The following is a 16184-nucleotide window of genomic DNA, read 5'->3' as shown; positions in this document are numbered from 1 at the left end:
TTTCTTTTGGTGCTAAACCTTCTTTTACAAAGAATTTTATAACTCACTATACTCAATTTTATCCATTTCAAGGGATACAGACAACACTTTTGCTTCAGACAGCTGTATAAAACAAACTACTTGATTGAATGACTTGCAGTTTCACATGGATGCCTATGATAGATGTACCAACTTTGAAAAAAAAACACTTGCCGATAGTGTTGCCATTTTTGGTCGAGACCAAGAACTTTTCAGCCCACCGACATATAATCACAGCTATTTCTTCATGTTGATTTATAAGGTTATCATAGATTTTCATAACTGAGCCCACAAAGCCTAAAAAAGGTGCAAAATAATTTTCAACTTACAAAGATTATCTGACAGTGGTACAGAAAATTATATACAAACTTACAGTTTTTTTTTTATTTATTTATTTATTTTAATGTTGCTCCAACCCATGAAAGGTTGTCTGCAAACATATACGTTTTGAACCATGGGTAAGCTAAGGATATTTTTTCTATTTTTTTTAACCAATTCTATATATATATATCTTCTTCTTCTTCCTAACATGGAATTTAGGCCAAGTGGCCTGTTCTGGTCTCATGCCATCTCTTTCTTGGTCTTCCAATTCTTCTTTCTCCACTTATTTTGTATCTGTATAATATTTTTGGTAGTCTGCTGTTGTCCATTTGATTTAAATGTTCTAGCCATTTTTGTTTATACTATCTTATGTAGTAATTAATTGGTTTTATTTTCAGGGATCGTAAGATTTCTTCATTTGTTTTGTGGTCTCACTTGGTATATCCAGCTGTTTTTCTGAGGAACTTCATTTCTGCTGTTTGAATTCGTTTTTCATCTTTCCTTTTCATGGTCCATGTTTCGCTTCCGTATAGTAGAGTTGGTTTTGACAAGACATTATATAGTCTGATTCTAGTGTGTTTTTGTACTAGGGATGGCTTAAATATATTATTTATTATGCCATTTACTTTGACAAAGTTTGGTATTTTAGATTCTATGTCATTTTCTTCTTCGTATGATAGATCACATCCCAAGTATCTGAAAGTGTTTACTTGTTCTTGTATTTTATTATCTATCACTATTTTACTTCTTATTGAGTTTTCTCCTTTGAATGCCATTATTTTTGTTTTTTCTTTAGATATTGTCATATTATATTGCTTTGAGGTATCATTTAATGATTTTAATGATCTTTGTAAGTTATCTTTTGATGTAGCTAAAAAAATATATATATATATGAAGAAACATGTTTTTACTTTATGTGCACTTAAAAATAATCACACACAAAAAAAAAAAAAAAAAAAATTCCCATTTTGGTCTCTACAACAGGGTTTCTAGAGTATGTAAAAATTAAATTAAAAATAATATATATATATATGAAAAAGCTTTAATGACTGATACCGAGAGATAAAAAGATGACATATATTTGAAAAGATACTTGGTACACTAGTTTCATTGAATTGATCAACATCTTCAGGTATCACAATCAAAGAAGTATATAAAGAATTACAGAGACTTAAAATTGTAATAACAGAACAAGTACAAAAAGACTGTAGCGGGTTTGAAAACAAAATGCGAGCTTGAGTTCCAAACAAACGTATACTACGTGCTGTCTCGAGTACGCCAGTACTGAACAGAGGCAACATGTGCATCAGAGAGATTGAAACTCAGGCTGTTGTTATGAGAGGAATCTAGAGAAATTTCCCTAGATTCGACAATCTTTCTCTCGAGTTCATCATAGCACACATGGATGTTAGAAGTTTGAGTCCAGTTCACAATGTGTTGGCGACCTTCGTCTGAGTTAGCTGAAAAGAGAACGTGGCTAGAGAGAGAACGCTAGCTCTAGTCCTGTTATAGGAGATATCTCTAGGGTTTTTTCCAAACGTAGAAGGATGGATTTTGCAGTCTGGCCATAGTATGGCTTTCCACAATCTCATAAAATCTTCCTTCTAACAGATAAGCGTAGGCGTTGATGGTTATTCATGACTTATTTTTCGGTATTAACAACACCACAAACACTTTTATCAACAAAGATGTTTTATTAACGCTAATATTTTGCTGATTTTCAACTCAGCATCATCAGAGCACAACACACATGTAAATGCGACAGTGAGTGAGTGAAACAATATAATTGCAAAAGACAAAAGATCTAAAGTCCTATTTTTAGCACCCTCTAACAAAAAAAAAAAAAAAAAAAAAAAAAAAAAACAGCAATTATTTAGGAGTTTTTCTTAGGATAACCGTCTCCCAAATTTTTGGCAAATTAATGCAACCATATTTGTTAAGGTTGGGAGAATCTTTCAGATCTATAACGACTCCTAAATAGCAAATTCGTTTTCTTCCATCTAATCCTGTGTGAAGGAGTGTCCAAAGCGTGGTCTGCCAGTCTCGACTTGCCATAGTAATAGTAGCGAATGTATCTTTCATGTTCTTCCAGGCGGATGTTCACTGATCTTCCTGTTTGCCCATAATAGGCCAAGTCACAGTCACACGGAACTTCATACACTCCTGGGTGTGCTAAAGGGTGAAGTTTATCCTTTGGCGAGCGGATCAGAGTTGCCAGCTTGACATGAGGTTTGAAGGTGGTGCGAAGGCCATGTTTCAACAATACTTTGGCTATCTTTTCCGATGTACCTCTGATATAGGGAATAGAAATGGTCCTGTTGTATTCTTGTGTATTAGGGGAGGGCAGAGTAATGGGCCTATGTAGTATTTTATCTATTTTGTAGGGATTGTAGCCATTGGCTAAGAACGTATGGCGCAGGTACTGGAGTTCAGTGGTCAGAGCTGTATCGTTAGAACAAATGGCTCTGGCTCTGTGTGTAAGTGTTTTTAAAATGCCGTACTGTTGGACTGGATGATGATGTGATTGTTTATGTAGGTATCTTCCTGTGTGTGTGTAGGCTTCCTGTAAATAGAAAAAGATAGTGATCCATCTGAAAGGCAGGTGACTAATGTGTCAAGAAATGGTAAACAGTTATTTGATTCCTTTTCTACTGTGAAGTGAATTTTGGGGTGTTGGCTGTTTAGGTAGGTGACAAAAGCATCCAAAGTGTCTTGTCCATGGGGCCAGATGGCAAACACATCATCTACATAGCGTAACCACACTTGTGGCTTGTATGTAGCTGTGGTAAGTACTTTGTTTTCAAAGTGTTCCATGTAAAAATTTGCTAATGGGGGAGAGAGGGGGGAACCCATAGCAGTACCATTAATCTGTTTATAGAATTTCCCCCCCTCCCATGTAAAGTAACCTGCATTCATGGTAAATTGAAATAATTCAAAAATATCTGGGGGAAATTTAGTTAATATCATGAAAAATAAGTCATGAATAACCATCAACGCTTAAGCTTATCTGTTAGATTGATGATTCTGCATGGAGAAGATATTGTTTACAAAGCGCGACGGTTCGGTAAGTTGAAACTGAAATTGTCCAGAAAATTGAACCATTTAGCCTTCCTTAAATGATGCCGCGACAACGATATTATTCCATCTTTTCTGAAATTCAAAGAAAAGTTGCACTCGGCAAAGGCACATCATATTTATCGACGGGCAAGTTTAGCGCTTCTTCGAGAACAAATCGCCGCTACTCGCATAGAGCTTAGTAAGTTAAACAGCTCTATCACAGCTCTACAACAAGAACTAATAAACATGTTAAATCCTGAAATATGGACTGTCCTACAGCAGATCTCTGAAGTTGCAGCAAAAAAAGAATTCACAAAAGTTAAAAGCAGGCACCTAAAGAAATTTGAACTACTATTACAACAGCGCCAACATACGAAGTCCCGACCACAACTTCGACGAGACCACGTGGTCGTAAACCTATTGTCGGAAACACTCACTGAAGAAGAACGCTTTCAGTTTAGGACATAACTTTGCTGTCGTGCCTAAACAAATTCCTAAACTCGAAATTATGATGAAAGTAGAACGGGGTATCCACGATCTTCCGCCAGCAATGGCCAATAACGTGCAACTAGACATAGCAAGTATTATAAACAAGGCTAAGCCTCCAAAAAGCAATATGCCACGTAAGCAAATAACTGCCCTAAAAAAGTAATATAATAATAAAAATATTATTATTACAAAAGCCGATAAAGGAAATGCAACAGTTATCATGAATAAAGAAGAGTATAACAGAAAAATGCAAGATCTCATATGTAACAGTTCCACGTATCAAATTATACATCGAGACCCCTACGATGTCGCAAAAGAAAAAAGTCCGAAAATTACTGAAAAAAGTGACATCATGGCCCAAAGAAATCATCAGGAAAATAAAACCAATTCATGTTAAAACACCCCGTATTTATGGATTACCAAAAATCCACAAAACTAATATTCCCCTACGCCCCATAGCTGATAGCATAGATAGTCCCACATATAAACTGGCCCAGCATTTAGCTAAGTCACTTGCCCCTCTTACTGGCAACTCCTCTACTTTTGTAAAAAATTCAATCCATTTCAAAACACTGGTTAAAAATCTAATCCTAAAAAATTCAGACATAATGGTTAGTTTCGATGTCACCTCCCTATTTACCAATGTACCACTTATAGACACTCTTGATTTAATCAAGTCTAAATTTCTCCCAGATATTTTTGAATTATTTCAATTTACCATGAATGCAGGTTACTTTACATGGGGGGGGAAATTCCACAAATAGATTAATAGTACTGCTATGGGTTCCCCCCCCTCTCTCCCCCGTTAGCAAATTTTTACATGGAACACTTTGAAAACAAAGTACTTACCACAGCTACATACAGGCCACAAGTATGGTTGCGCTACGTAGATGATGTGTTTGCCATCTGGCCCCATGGACAAGACACTTTGGATGCTTTTGTCCCCCACCTAAACAGCCAACACCCCAAAATTCACTTCACAGTAGAAAAATAATCAAATAACTGTTTACCATTTCTTGACACATTAGTCACCCACCTTTCAGATGGATCACTATCTTTTTCTATTTACAGGAAGCCTACACACACAGGAAGATACCTACATAAACAATCACATCATCATCCAGTCCAACAGTACGGCATTTTAAAAACACTTACACACAGAGCCAGAGCCATTTGTTCTAACGATACAGCTCTGATCACTGAACTCCAGTACCTGCGCCATACGTTCTTAGCCAACGGCTACAATCCCTACAAAATAGATAAAATACTACATAGGCCCATTACTCTGCCCTCCCCTAATACACAAGAATACAACAGGACCATTTCTATTCCCTATATCAGAGGTACATCGGAAAAGATAGCCAAAGTATTGTTGAAACATGGCCTTCGCACCACCTTCAAACCTCATGTCAAGCTGGCAACTCTGATCCGCTCGCCAAAGGATAAACTTCACCCTTTAGCACACCCAGGAGTGTATGAAGTTCCGTGTGACTGTGACTTGGCCTATTATGGGCAAACAGGAAGATCAGTGAACATCCGCCTGGAAGAACATGAAAGATACATTCGCTACTATTACTATGGCAAGTCGGGACTGGCAGACCACGTTTTGGACACTCCTTCACACAGGATTAGATGGAAGAAAACGAATTTGCTATTTAGGAGTCGTTATAGATCTGAAAGATTATTTTTTGAGTCAGCAATGGCTTTGAAGAATTCTCCCAACCTTAACAAATATGGTTGCATTAATTTGCCAAAAATTTGGGAGACAGTTATCCTAAGAAAAACTCCTGGATAACTGCTGTTTTTTTTTTTTTTTTTTTTTTTTTTTTTTTTTTTTTTTTTTTTGTTAGAGGGCGCCAAAAATAGGACTTGAGATCTTTTGTCTTTTGCAATTATATTGTTTCACTCACTCACTGTCGCGTTTACATGTGTGTTGTACTCTGATGATGCTGAGTTGAAAATCAGCGAAATATTAGCGTTAATAAAACATCTTTGTTTGATAAAAGTGTTTGTGGTGTTGTTAATACTGTGAAAAATAACACATAAAATCTTATACACTCCTGGAAACTGAGTTGGAAGATGTTTCTCTTTAAGTTTGCTAAGTATTGAACGAAGTTTTGGAAGCGTAGTGAAGCAAGTTTTGAAGTTAAACTTCTTGAGAATCTTTGCCAGTTTTGGTGAAAGAGAGCTGATGTAAGGCAAAGAGATGAAGGCTCTTGGGGAAGAGGGATCTTCAGAAGTAGTTGAGTGACTGGGGGAAAGAAATTTGTCAATTTTCTTAGGAGAGAAACCATTATTAATAAAAGTTTTTTTAAGAAAAAGGAGTTCATTTTCAATTTCTGTTCCTTCTGTAAGTAATAATTTGGCTCGGTGAGCCAAGGTGGAAATAATACCAAATTTTTGTGGGGGATAGTGATGTGAGGAAGCATGAAGGGATCTATCAGTATGAGTAGGCTTTCTAAAAATTGAGATTTTAATACTCTCAGCACATCTGGTAAGTTTCAGGCCTAAAAAGGGGAGGCAGTCATCTGATTCCAATTCGAAGGTAAAAGAGATTTTTTCATGGCACTTGTTTAGGTGTTCTAAAAATAAATTGAGGTTGTTGACACCCCCAGATGAGGAAAATATCATCAATATAGTGATACCATAATGTTGGTTTAAGATGGAAGGAGTTAATAGCTTTTTCTTCAAAATCGTTGAGAAATATGTCCACGAGAATCGGAGCGAGCGGGCTGCCCATGGCCAGACCTGAGTTTTGTAAGTAGATCTTATTGTCATATTTGAAGTATCCTGACTTTATGCAATGGGAGAGAAGAGCAAAGAGTTTTTTTGATAATTTGTTCTTGAGCAGGTACATTTGTAAAGAGAGAAACAATATCGAAACTGGCCATTAAATCTGTTTTTTTAAGTTTGATATCCTTGATTTTAGAAACAAAATCTGCAGAGTTTTTAATATGTGAAGAGGAAATTCCAGAAGGATTTCTTAGAAACCTCGTGAGATATCTGGAGAGGTTATAGGTAGGAGAGTGTATGCCCTCAACTATAGGTCTGAGTGGGCAGTTTGTTTTGTGACTCTTGGGGAGACCATACGGTCTAGGGATCAAGGGATGAAGTGACCTAAGAGAAAGACGAATGTTTCTTTGTAATAACTCCAAAGTGGTTTTTAATAAATTATTAGTTCTATTGTGTAGTTCAATCATAGGGTCACTATTAATTTCTGAGTAAGTATCACTGTTTAAAAGTTCCAAGATTTTATTATGGTAATCAGACTTGTCTAAGATGACGGTCGCATTCCCTTTGTCTGCCGGAAGAATAACTATGTTACTATTATCTTTTAAAGACTTGGTAGGCTGTTCTTTCAGTGTAAGAAATGTTGTCTGGTGGAGGTCTATCTTTATTTATGGTCAAGATTGCTTCCATACGGAGGAGGTTAGCTTCTTTGTTTGGTAATAAAGACGCTGCCTTTTCTATCTTTGTTAAGAGATGTTCTTTAGGGATGGATATAGGAGCAGTGACAAAGTTGAGACCTTTAGCAAGTATGCTTTCTTCTGCCAAAGATAGTTGATGGGAAGACTTATTGATAGTGATGAAGAAATATAAATAAATGCAACTTGGGCTAGTGAACAAGGGAAAGTTGATTGTTATAGGTGATTTTAACTGTGGCTAAATAGATTGGAATGAAGAGATAGCATTTGGGAAAAGAAAAATGAATTTCTTGAGTTCTAGAGGGACAACTATCTTAGGCAGTGTAAACGAGGGCACACAAGAAGTAGTTCTTGTGTGCCCTCGTTTACATACTGCCTAAGATAGTTGTCTCTCTAGAAGTTCTTTTCCATATTCGGTCTAGTCTTGTGTTTTGATATTTGATATCTCTGATATTTGTCTAAGACTGAAGATAAGATCCTGTGGTGCTTCTATTTTTTCGAAAGCCATATTGCATTTCATCCAGTGTATGACGGTTTTCACATTTACAGTTATCTCCTCTCTTAAATATAGGAATTATTATTGCTACTTTCCAGTCTTTGGGAATAAGTTTCTTTTTCCATACAACATTGAATAAGTGTAAAAGAAATTTTTTGGCTTTCGTTCCTAAATTCTTTACCATTTTTGGTGTTATTTGGTCATGGCCTGCTGATTTGCCCTGTTTTATTTTATTTATTGCTGCTAACAGCTCATTCGCATGAATTTCCTCACTTTGATCTTTTATTTTGCTTGCATGTCTTGCTCTTAGGGTTCTATTTTTTCCATGTCCTGCATCTTCCAATAATTCTGGGAAGTACTGTTTTCATCTTTCCATGATGTCTTCAGAATTTGTAACTTTCCATCCTTATTTTTTATAAACTTTATGGGGCATTCTTTTTCTGACCTCATTCTTCTTAAAACATTATAGAAGAGATTTTGGTTTCCTTTAAAATTTTGTTCTAAAGTATGTCCAAAATCTTCCCAGCATTTTCTTTTCTCTTCTTTCACTAACTTTATTTCTTTAGTTTTAACTTTATTTCTTTGGTTGTTGTATAGTTCTCTATCAACCTGCAGCTTTGATGTTATATATCTTCCACAGCTGCTTTTTATTTTTAATTTCTTCTTGTAGTTCTTCAGTGCACCAGGGTGTTTTATGTTTCTTCTGTTTATTATTTAATGATACACCACAAATTTCTTTGCTTGTTTCTAGAAGTGTTTTGAACCTGTATAGGCTTTCTACATCTTGGTTTTCATATATCTCTTTTTCTACTTCTTTTTTCTTCTCTTCTATTTTACTTTTATACTCAATGGCTGTTTCTTCTTTCTTTAGTTTGTAGTTCTTTATCTTGACATTTATTTCCTTGCTACTTTTTCTACATTTTTCAACTTTTATTTTATGGATCGTTTCCAATACTAATAATATATTACTAAATGACAACTAATAAATCAAAAGTTGTAGACAATCAGTATAGATTTTAAATCAGATAACCAAGTATTCACTGTAATTGTTGCATATGGCCTAAATGTTGTATATGACCTAAATGCTAATTATCATTTAGGTCATATACTAAATGGCCTAAATTTAGTATATGGCCATATAGTAATATGACCATTGGTATGAATTATAATTGAAATTTAATAAGCAACAATGGGATGAAAGGAGAAACTTGGTGGGAAACTTTGAAGGAGGTAGAAGTGATGAGATTTGGGAGTGGTGGACAAGAACCTGAAATTCAAGGACCATATTGCACAAGCTGTGAAGTCATCACATTGGATATTGGCAGTGATGTGGAAGATCTTGACATGTAGAAATAAAGAAGTTATGATTCCATTGTATAAGGCCTTAAACAGGTCTCATATGGATTCTTGTATACAGATTCAGCTGGTTTTCATGGTGATGAGGATATGTTATAAAGGAACCAGAGAAGATTCACAAAGATGGTAACTGGTCTTTGGAATATAGATATGAAGACAGATTGAAAGAATGTAATTTGTAGAGCTTTGTGAATAGGAGAACGATTGTGGATATGATTGAGATATATGAGTTGGTCATGGGTTGTTACCAGATTAATGTGGAAGAAATTTTTCATGGAATGGGAGAGGAGGGTAGAACGAGGCCATTATTGAAGGTCAGATGTTAATAATAAATTATACTAAATTATATTAAATCTACAAATTATACTTTGCTATGAATTGTTATGTTTATTCATGAATGCCACGCCTGGAGTAACAGAAATGAGGGAGATGAAATTGTTGCACTGATTGAAGATTTGCAAATGCAACGTGTGTCTGCTAAATTTATGCCTCATTTGCTCTTAGAGAATCATAAAAAAAAATTGTGTCATCAACTGATCACTGGCCATGTGACTTTTTTATTCTTTATCCCATGGATAAAGAAAACCATAAAAAGGCAGTGATTCATTGATGTGGATGAAGTAAAAGAAAAGTTGCTGGAGGCATAAACAGTGGAAAAAATGTTGGGACAAGTGCGTTAACTCACATGGTGAGTTCTTTAAAGACTAGAATATATTATTATAAACTTTAAGAATTTTTTTTTTTTTAAATAAATCCGGTTATTTTTGGGCACCCCTCGTATCTAAATACTTTTAGTTAGTTAATTAATATTCATAGGTATGATTCCTCCTCCAAACATCAGTGTGAGTATGAAAAACTTAGGAGACACTTCTTGGAGCTGTAGCATTATATGAGGAGTTAAGTGAAAGAACTGTTTAACAGCAGCAATTTCTGAATATATTTCAGAGGCCAAAAAGGATGAAATGGATGAAGAAAATGATTAACTATGTTAGCTTTGAAGAAGGCATTTCAGAAGCAGCACATGATAAATAATGATAATAATCACTTGCATCAGCAAAGAGCAGACTAGAAAGATGTTCTCAGTTGGTAGGGATAGCAAAAGTGCACCTGGGAATAAATTAGCACTCAGGGTAAGTATCTCAGAACAGCCTTTGGATATACAGCAAGCAGAAAAAAAAGAATAGTGACATTGATGGATGAAAAATAGTAGATTGTTAACCACTGCAAAAGACATGGTTGAGGCATTCAGTGAGCAATTCATCAAAGTATTTCATTTTCATAAGGGTGCACCATCCAGAAGCTTGAGTGGAAAGGATGGACTGATGGTGAGTGAACAGAAAGTATTTGAGGAATTAAGTATACTTGATGTCATTAAGCTAGTGAAACTCAATGACATATTACTTTGTCTTAAGGAATGTTCCCGAAAGTTAATGCTAGCCTTGGCATATCTGTTTAGCAAGAGTCTTGCAAAAAGACACATTTAAAAGTAGTGGAAAGATGGTAAAATTTTCCACATCACAAAACAAAGGTGGTGCAGTGATAGTTTAATCTATCTAGCTAGTGTTATGATTAAGATGTTGGAAAGAACTAGGTTACAGAAGTAGGTTGAAAATAATACTATTGTACATTGTGATGGTCTGCATGAGTTTGTTAAAGGAAGGTCATGTTTTACTAATCTGTGTTCTACAACAAGGTGACAAATACATTGGATAAGGAAGCTGAATACATACATATATATATATATATATATATATATATATTGTGGAATGTGTAGATTTTGCAAAGGCCTTTCATAGATTTTCACAGAACAATTTGGCAACTAAACTGGTAAGATTCTTCATGAACCTCATATCACCTTTAGAAGAATGATGTGACCTGTCAGTTCTAAAAGACCTGAGTTTTATTCAGCGAGTTGGCCAATTTCATATGGGACTATGAGGACTGCATGGATTTTTCTCCTGAAAAACTTGGAATTTTTCATCCCACATCTAGGCAAATCAGTCAGAGAACCCATGCTTATCCCTTTAGCTGCTAAGCTCAGTTGACTAGAGCAATTTAAAAATGGCATCTTTGCTGAGCTGGAATGTAATTAAGTGCACTTTTTCAATTAATAAATCTCTGCCAAAACAAATATTAAACATATTTGAATTTCTCAGGATGTAAAAATATGTACATTGGATTTTGTAAACCTCTGGGTGGACCAGGTATGGAAGAGGATCTTTGGAAGAACTGAATAAATTTTTTAATTTTGTCAAGGGTTTGAAGGTAGTCTTGATGTTGCATTTATGTAGTGTTCTGTCTATTTTTTCTGAAAAGCCTCTAATTTTCTGAAAAGCCTCTAATAAAAAAATACAAGAATGGCCATGGCATTCTTGTATTTTTTTTATTTTTGGTGATATTTTTATGGAGGATCTTGTGAACTTTTTTTTTTATTGTAGCCATTTTTTTACAAATGTATGATTAATGATTTCGATAATGATAAAAAGAATTCGAAATCATTAACCATACATTTATAGGGTAACAGATGTGTTAGATAAGGGAGAATCATATACAGTGATATTCTTGGACCTTGCCATAGCATTTGATAAATTACCACATAAGTTGGTGTGCCAGCTGCAGAGGATGAGAATAGATAATATATTGGTTAGATGGATCAGAGATTGGCTCTCTGAGTGATACCAACAGGTTGTATATGATGGAGCAGAGTCTCAAAAAAAGGAAGGTAACCAGTGGCATGCCCCAGGGTTCTGTTCTTGGGCCCCTGCTGTTTAACTTGTTTGTAAATGATATATCATGTGGAATGAATGGGGATCTTCAGTTCTTTGCTGATGATGCAAAGTTAGGAAGAAGTACACTGTGATGTTAATTCCCTTCAAGAAGATTTGAATAGACTTTTGATTTGGACAAAGGAGTGGGGTTGAAGTTTGTTTTATTATCAATAAGTGCAAGGTGTTGCATTTTGCAGTGCAGAAATATAAGGCTGTGTACTATATCGACAGTGCCGTACTGCAGGAAGTGGATGAGATTCGAGATTTGGGAACCTCTAAACTTCAGTAGACTGAAGTTTAGAGGGTACATTGCAAGTGCTGCAAAGACTGCACATCATAGTTCTTCTATGATAATAAGTACTTTAACATGTACGGATAAGGAAGTGGTTGTGCCACTGTATAACACACTGGTCAGACAACACTTGGACTATTGTGCTCAAATACTGGTCCCCCCTGGTTTTCAGTGTGATGGGAAGCCTTTGGAGAGGGTCCAGAGACAAGTGACTAAGATAATATCAGGACTTTGGACTGCTGGCTGTAGAGAGAGGTTGAAAAAAATGTGGATTGTGAGTTTGGTGAGTAGGAGGAAAGGAAGTGATATGATAGAGACATTTAAGTTAGTGAGAGGATTTTAGCGGATTAATCCAGATGAGATTATAAAAAGAGTAGAATGCAAAAGGGGAAGTTATGTAAGAGTGTGAGGAGTAGAACTTTACATGGAGAATTGTCAGTGAATGGAATACATTACCAGAATGCGTTGTTAATGCTAGGGGTATAAAGTATTTTAATATTCGGTATGATAAATATGTTGTCTGTTGAATGAACCTTCCACGTTGGGTCTGCCAACTCCATTTAGGGTGCAATAATAATAAAAATTAATAAATATACCAATAAATAAGTTTTAATTAAAGTCAATTGTGCATGAATATTTGTTTGAGTAGTTGATCTGTAAAAGTTAGTGGACATGACTGATATATTGGATATCTTACTTAATAGGCCTTTATGCCAGTTAAGTATTGTAATTGAAACAAATGCCTTAAAGATATCAGAGTATGATCATTTTCTTGGATATTTCCATGCAGTCAAGCACTCATAGGATGCTGTGCTGATAGTCATTCACACCATATGTCTCATACATCTTCTTGAACTCATATATCAACAATTCCTTCACAACCACCTTTGGCAACACATTTTAACCATCTTCCAAGATAATAATAATTAAAAAAAAAAAAAAAACTAGTCCCTCCGCTCTTGTTGTTAATAACATCCTTATACAATTTCCAGGGATGACCCTCACTGGAAATTGTGTTAGGGTGTATGTATTGAAAGTAGCTTTTGTGGCAGTTCTATAAAAAAATCTTTTAATAATTGCAGTTTGCTTTCTTTATGCTTTAAATGGATCATGTTTTATCTCTTTTGTATTTATGCATTTCTAATTTCTGTTTATTCATATATAAATCATTCCCTAAATTTATTTCATACTGTTATATAGGTATATTTGATATTACATGGTGAAAATGGAATGTCTGAAGCAAGGCAACTAAAAAGTCACAATCCGGATGCATGCCATTTCCAACGTGGTTTCCTTGATAGTTTCATTCTCACGTAAGTAGATTTCTATCCTGTTGCCCTTGATATACAGTTTGGAAATTTATACAATTGTTGTGGGGGGGGGGGGGGGGTGAGAGAATCATTACTAGTATTCGAATTGCTTATACCATACCATACCATTATTGTTTTGCCATATTGAAGGTCATGCTACACTGGAAGATCCAAATAAGTTCAAACATCAGTTTGGACTTATTAGTCCAAACTGATGTTTTATTGCTACATAAGTTTTTGACAGTTGTTTTAATTATATTATTTAAATTGTTGATTGGAGTAACACTCTGAGATATGCTTTGAAACTTTTTTTCATTTTGCAATTCTCATCAGACAAGTTATGAAACTACAACATTCAATTCTACTTTACCCCACCCCCCTCCATTAACGTTTTCCGACAACAGTTAATATCTATAAGTTGAAAAGACTGGAATGACAGCTTTAATCACGAGTATCAGCAAGCATGTTATGTGCATTCTCTACATTGTTGTGTATACTCTATCTGATTGCTGGCAGAGGAGAGGTCTTTAATGTTACACATATTAATACGTGGTAATACGTCAAAAAAAATAGCCAAAAATACTAAAAGCAGTTAACATCAGAACAGCCTTCAAATCGGTCAACACCTTACAAAGCTTTCTGCTCTATCCTTAAGACGAAGTTCCTTTTTATAAACATCTAGGTGTATACAAAATTTCATGTTCTTGTGGAAAGATGTGCATAGGTCAAACTGGGAGAAGTTTGAAATCCCCAACAAAGAACATATAAGAAACATTGAAAACAAAAGGGAATGAAAAAGCAGACTCGTAGTGCACATTCTTAAAGAACATCACACAGTAAATTGGCAAGCATCCTCCATCCTTTACTTGGAAGAGAATTATTTTGACAGGTTGTTCAAATAGTCTTCTAAGGTTATTTGCTCAAAAGGCACACTAAATAGAAATGGACTTGTAACGCACATCATCAAAGAACATCACATAGTAAATATGTGGAACATCACTCAGAAATATATTCTCTTCCAAGTATGGCATCTTCTATGCCATACTTGGAAGAGAATTATTTCTGAGGTGATTTGCTCAAAAGGCACACCGAACAGAAATCAAGAAATGATCCTTCACAACATCTGGAAATCATTTGTTAATATTAATGTGTAACATTAAAGACCTCTTCTGTGCCAGCAATCGCAGCCAGAGTTTACACAGTGACTGCATATAACACACCTATCATGAATAATGATACCCATGATTAAAACTATCATTCGAGTCTTTTCAACTTATAGATATTGACTTTTGTTGGAAAACATTTATTTTTTTGTCAGTTTTATTTATGTTAAGCAATTTTCTGTTGATGCTGTTAATGATATAGACAGCAAAACATGTAGAGGAAATACATCTAGCATAAATAAAAAAAATACGAGTTAAAACCTGGTAGTTATTAAAAAAAAAAAAAAAAAACTAATTTTTCCTCTCTTATTGTACCTTACTAGTATCGAGTATGTTCTTGAACATGCTGGTCAGAGATACTGTTAGTTCTTTGTGTGTGTGTGTGTGTGTGTGTGTGTGTGTGTGTGTGTGTGTGTGTGTGTGTGTGTGTGTGTGTGTCAGCCCCTACATGCATGAGACATTCCATGTCCTGTGATATGATAGTACTGTGTATGGGTAAGGGATTAAAACAAGAAAGGAATTTGTTGATGTTTTTGTTAAGAATGAGTGTTGTAATCAATGGAGAAAACAGTATAGGGGAATATAGTTCCAAAGAGCAGAGGTGGAGAAAATGAAGTAAAAAGATCATAATCATCCTTTCAGGAATTTAGGACCAGTGACCTATTCTGGTCTCTTTCCATCTTTTCTTTGATCTTCCCTGACTTCTGTATTCTCCAACTAGGTTGTTTAGGAGTTTTTTTGGGGGTAGTTTTGAACTGTTAATTCTTTCGATATGTTCAATCCACTTCTTTCGGTATTCATATATTTTGTCTGATGCTGAGCCCATTTTTAGTGTTTTTATGTATTTCTGTGCTTTTTGTCCCAGAGTATTGCCTGTTGTCTTTTGCAAGAATTTCATTTTTCCAGTTTTTGTTCTATTTTCTTCTGCAGTTTTTGTGGTCCATAATTCACTTCTGTACAGTAGAGATTGTCTTGCCAAACTTTATAAACTCTTATTCTTATATGCTTTTGAACTTGGTTAGGTTTGAAAATATTATTGATCATTCCTGTTATTTTGAGAAAGTTTGAAATTTTGATATCAGTTTCAGCTTTTTTTGTATATGATACAGCAAATACAATGTATTGGAAGCAGTTAATTTGTACTAAAATTTTATTTTCAATCATGATTTTACTTCTAACTGGAAGTGGTCCTTTAAAAGCCATGAGTTTTGTTTTGTCTGTTTATATTTGTATTCCAATTTTTTTAGCAATTATGTTTAAGGAGTATATTCATCTTTGCTTCTTTCTATGATTATCTAGTGATCTGCAAGCAAAAGGGTGATAAGTATAGTTCCTCAATCTAGTTTAAATGCTGGTTTGATATTTGTCTTCCATTTCTTTGCTATTTCATCCATACAGATATTAAATAAGAGTGGTAACATTGGGCATCCTTGATGGACCCCCCCCCCTGCTTATTGATTTCCATTCTGTAACTTTTTCGATAATTCTT

At 35.0% G+C, this 16184-nt stretch overlaps 1 protein-coding gene across 1 annotated transcript in view; it reads left to right on the top strand.

Moving 5' to 3' along the window:
• Nucleotides 1-16184, top strand: part of LOC150105439 (polycystin-1-like protein 1) — a 724085-nt gene that overhangs the window by 384698 nt on the left and 323203 nt on the right. The window contains exon 28 of the mRNA XM_090394152.1: nt 13423-13535. Coding sequence (XP_090250278.1) covers nt 13423-13535 — 113 coding nt within the window. The remainder of the gene's footprint in view (nt 1-13422; nt 13536-16184) is intronic.

The sequence above is a fragment of the Typopeltis vanoorti genome, chromosome 6 (genome assembly GCF_054136105.1).
Source record: "Typopeltis vanoorti isolate ZY-2024b chromosome 6, IOZ_Tvanoo_1.0, whole genome shotgun sequence".
In the NCBI taxonomy this organism is placed as follows: Eukaryota; Metazoa; Arthropoda; class Arachnida; order Uropygi; family Thelyphonidae; genus Typopeltis; species Typopeltis vanoorti.
This window is presented reverse-complemented; position numbering and strand designations above follow the sequence as displayed.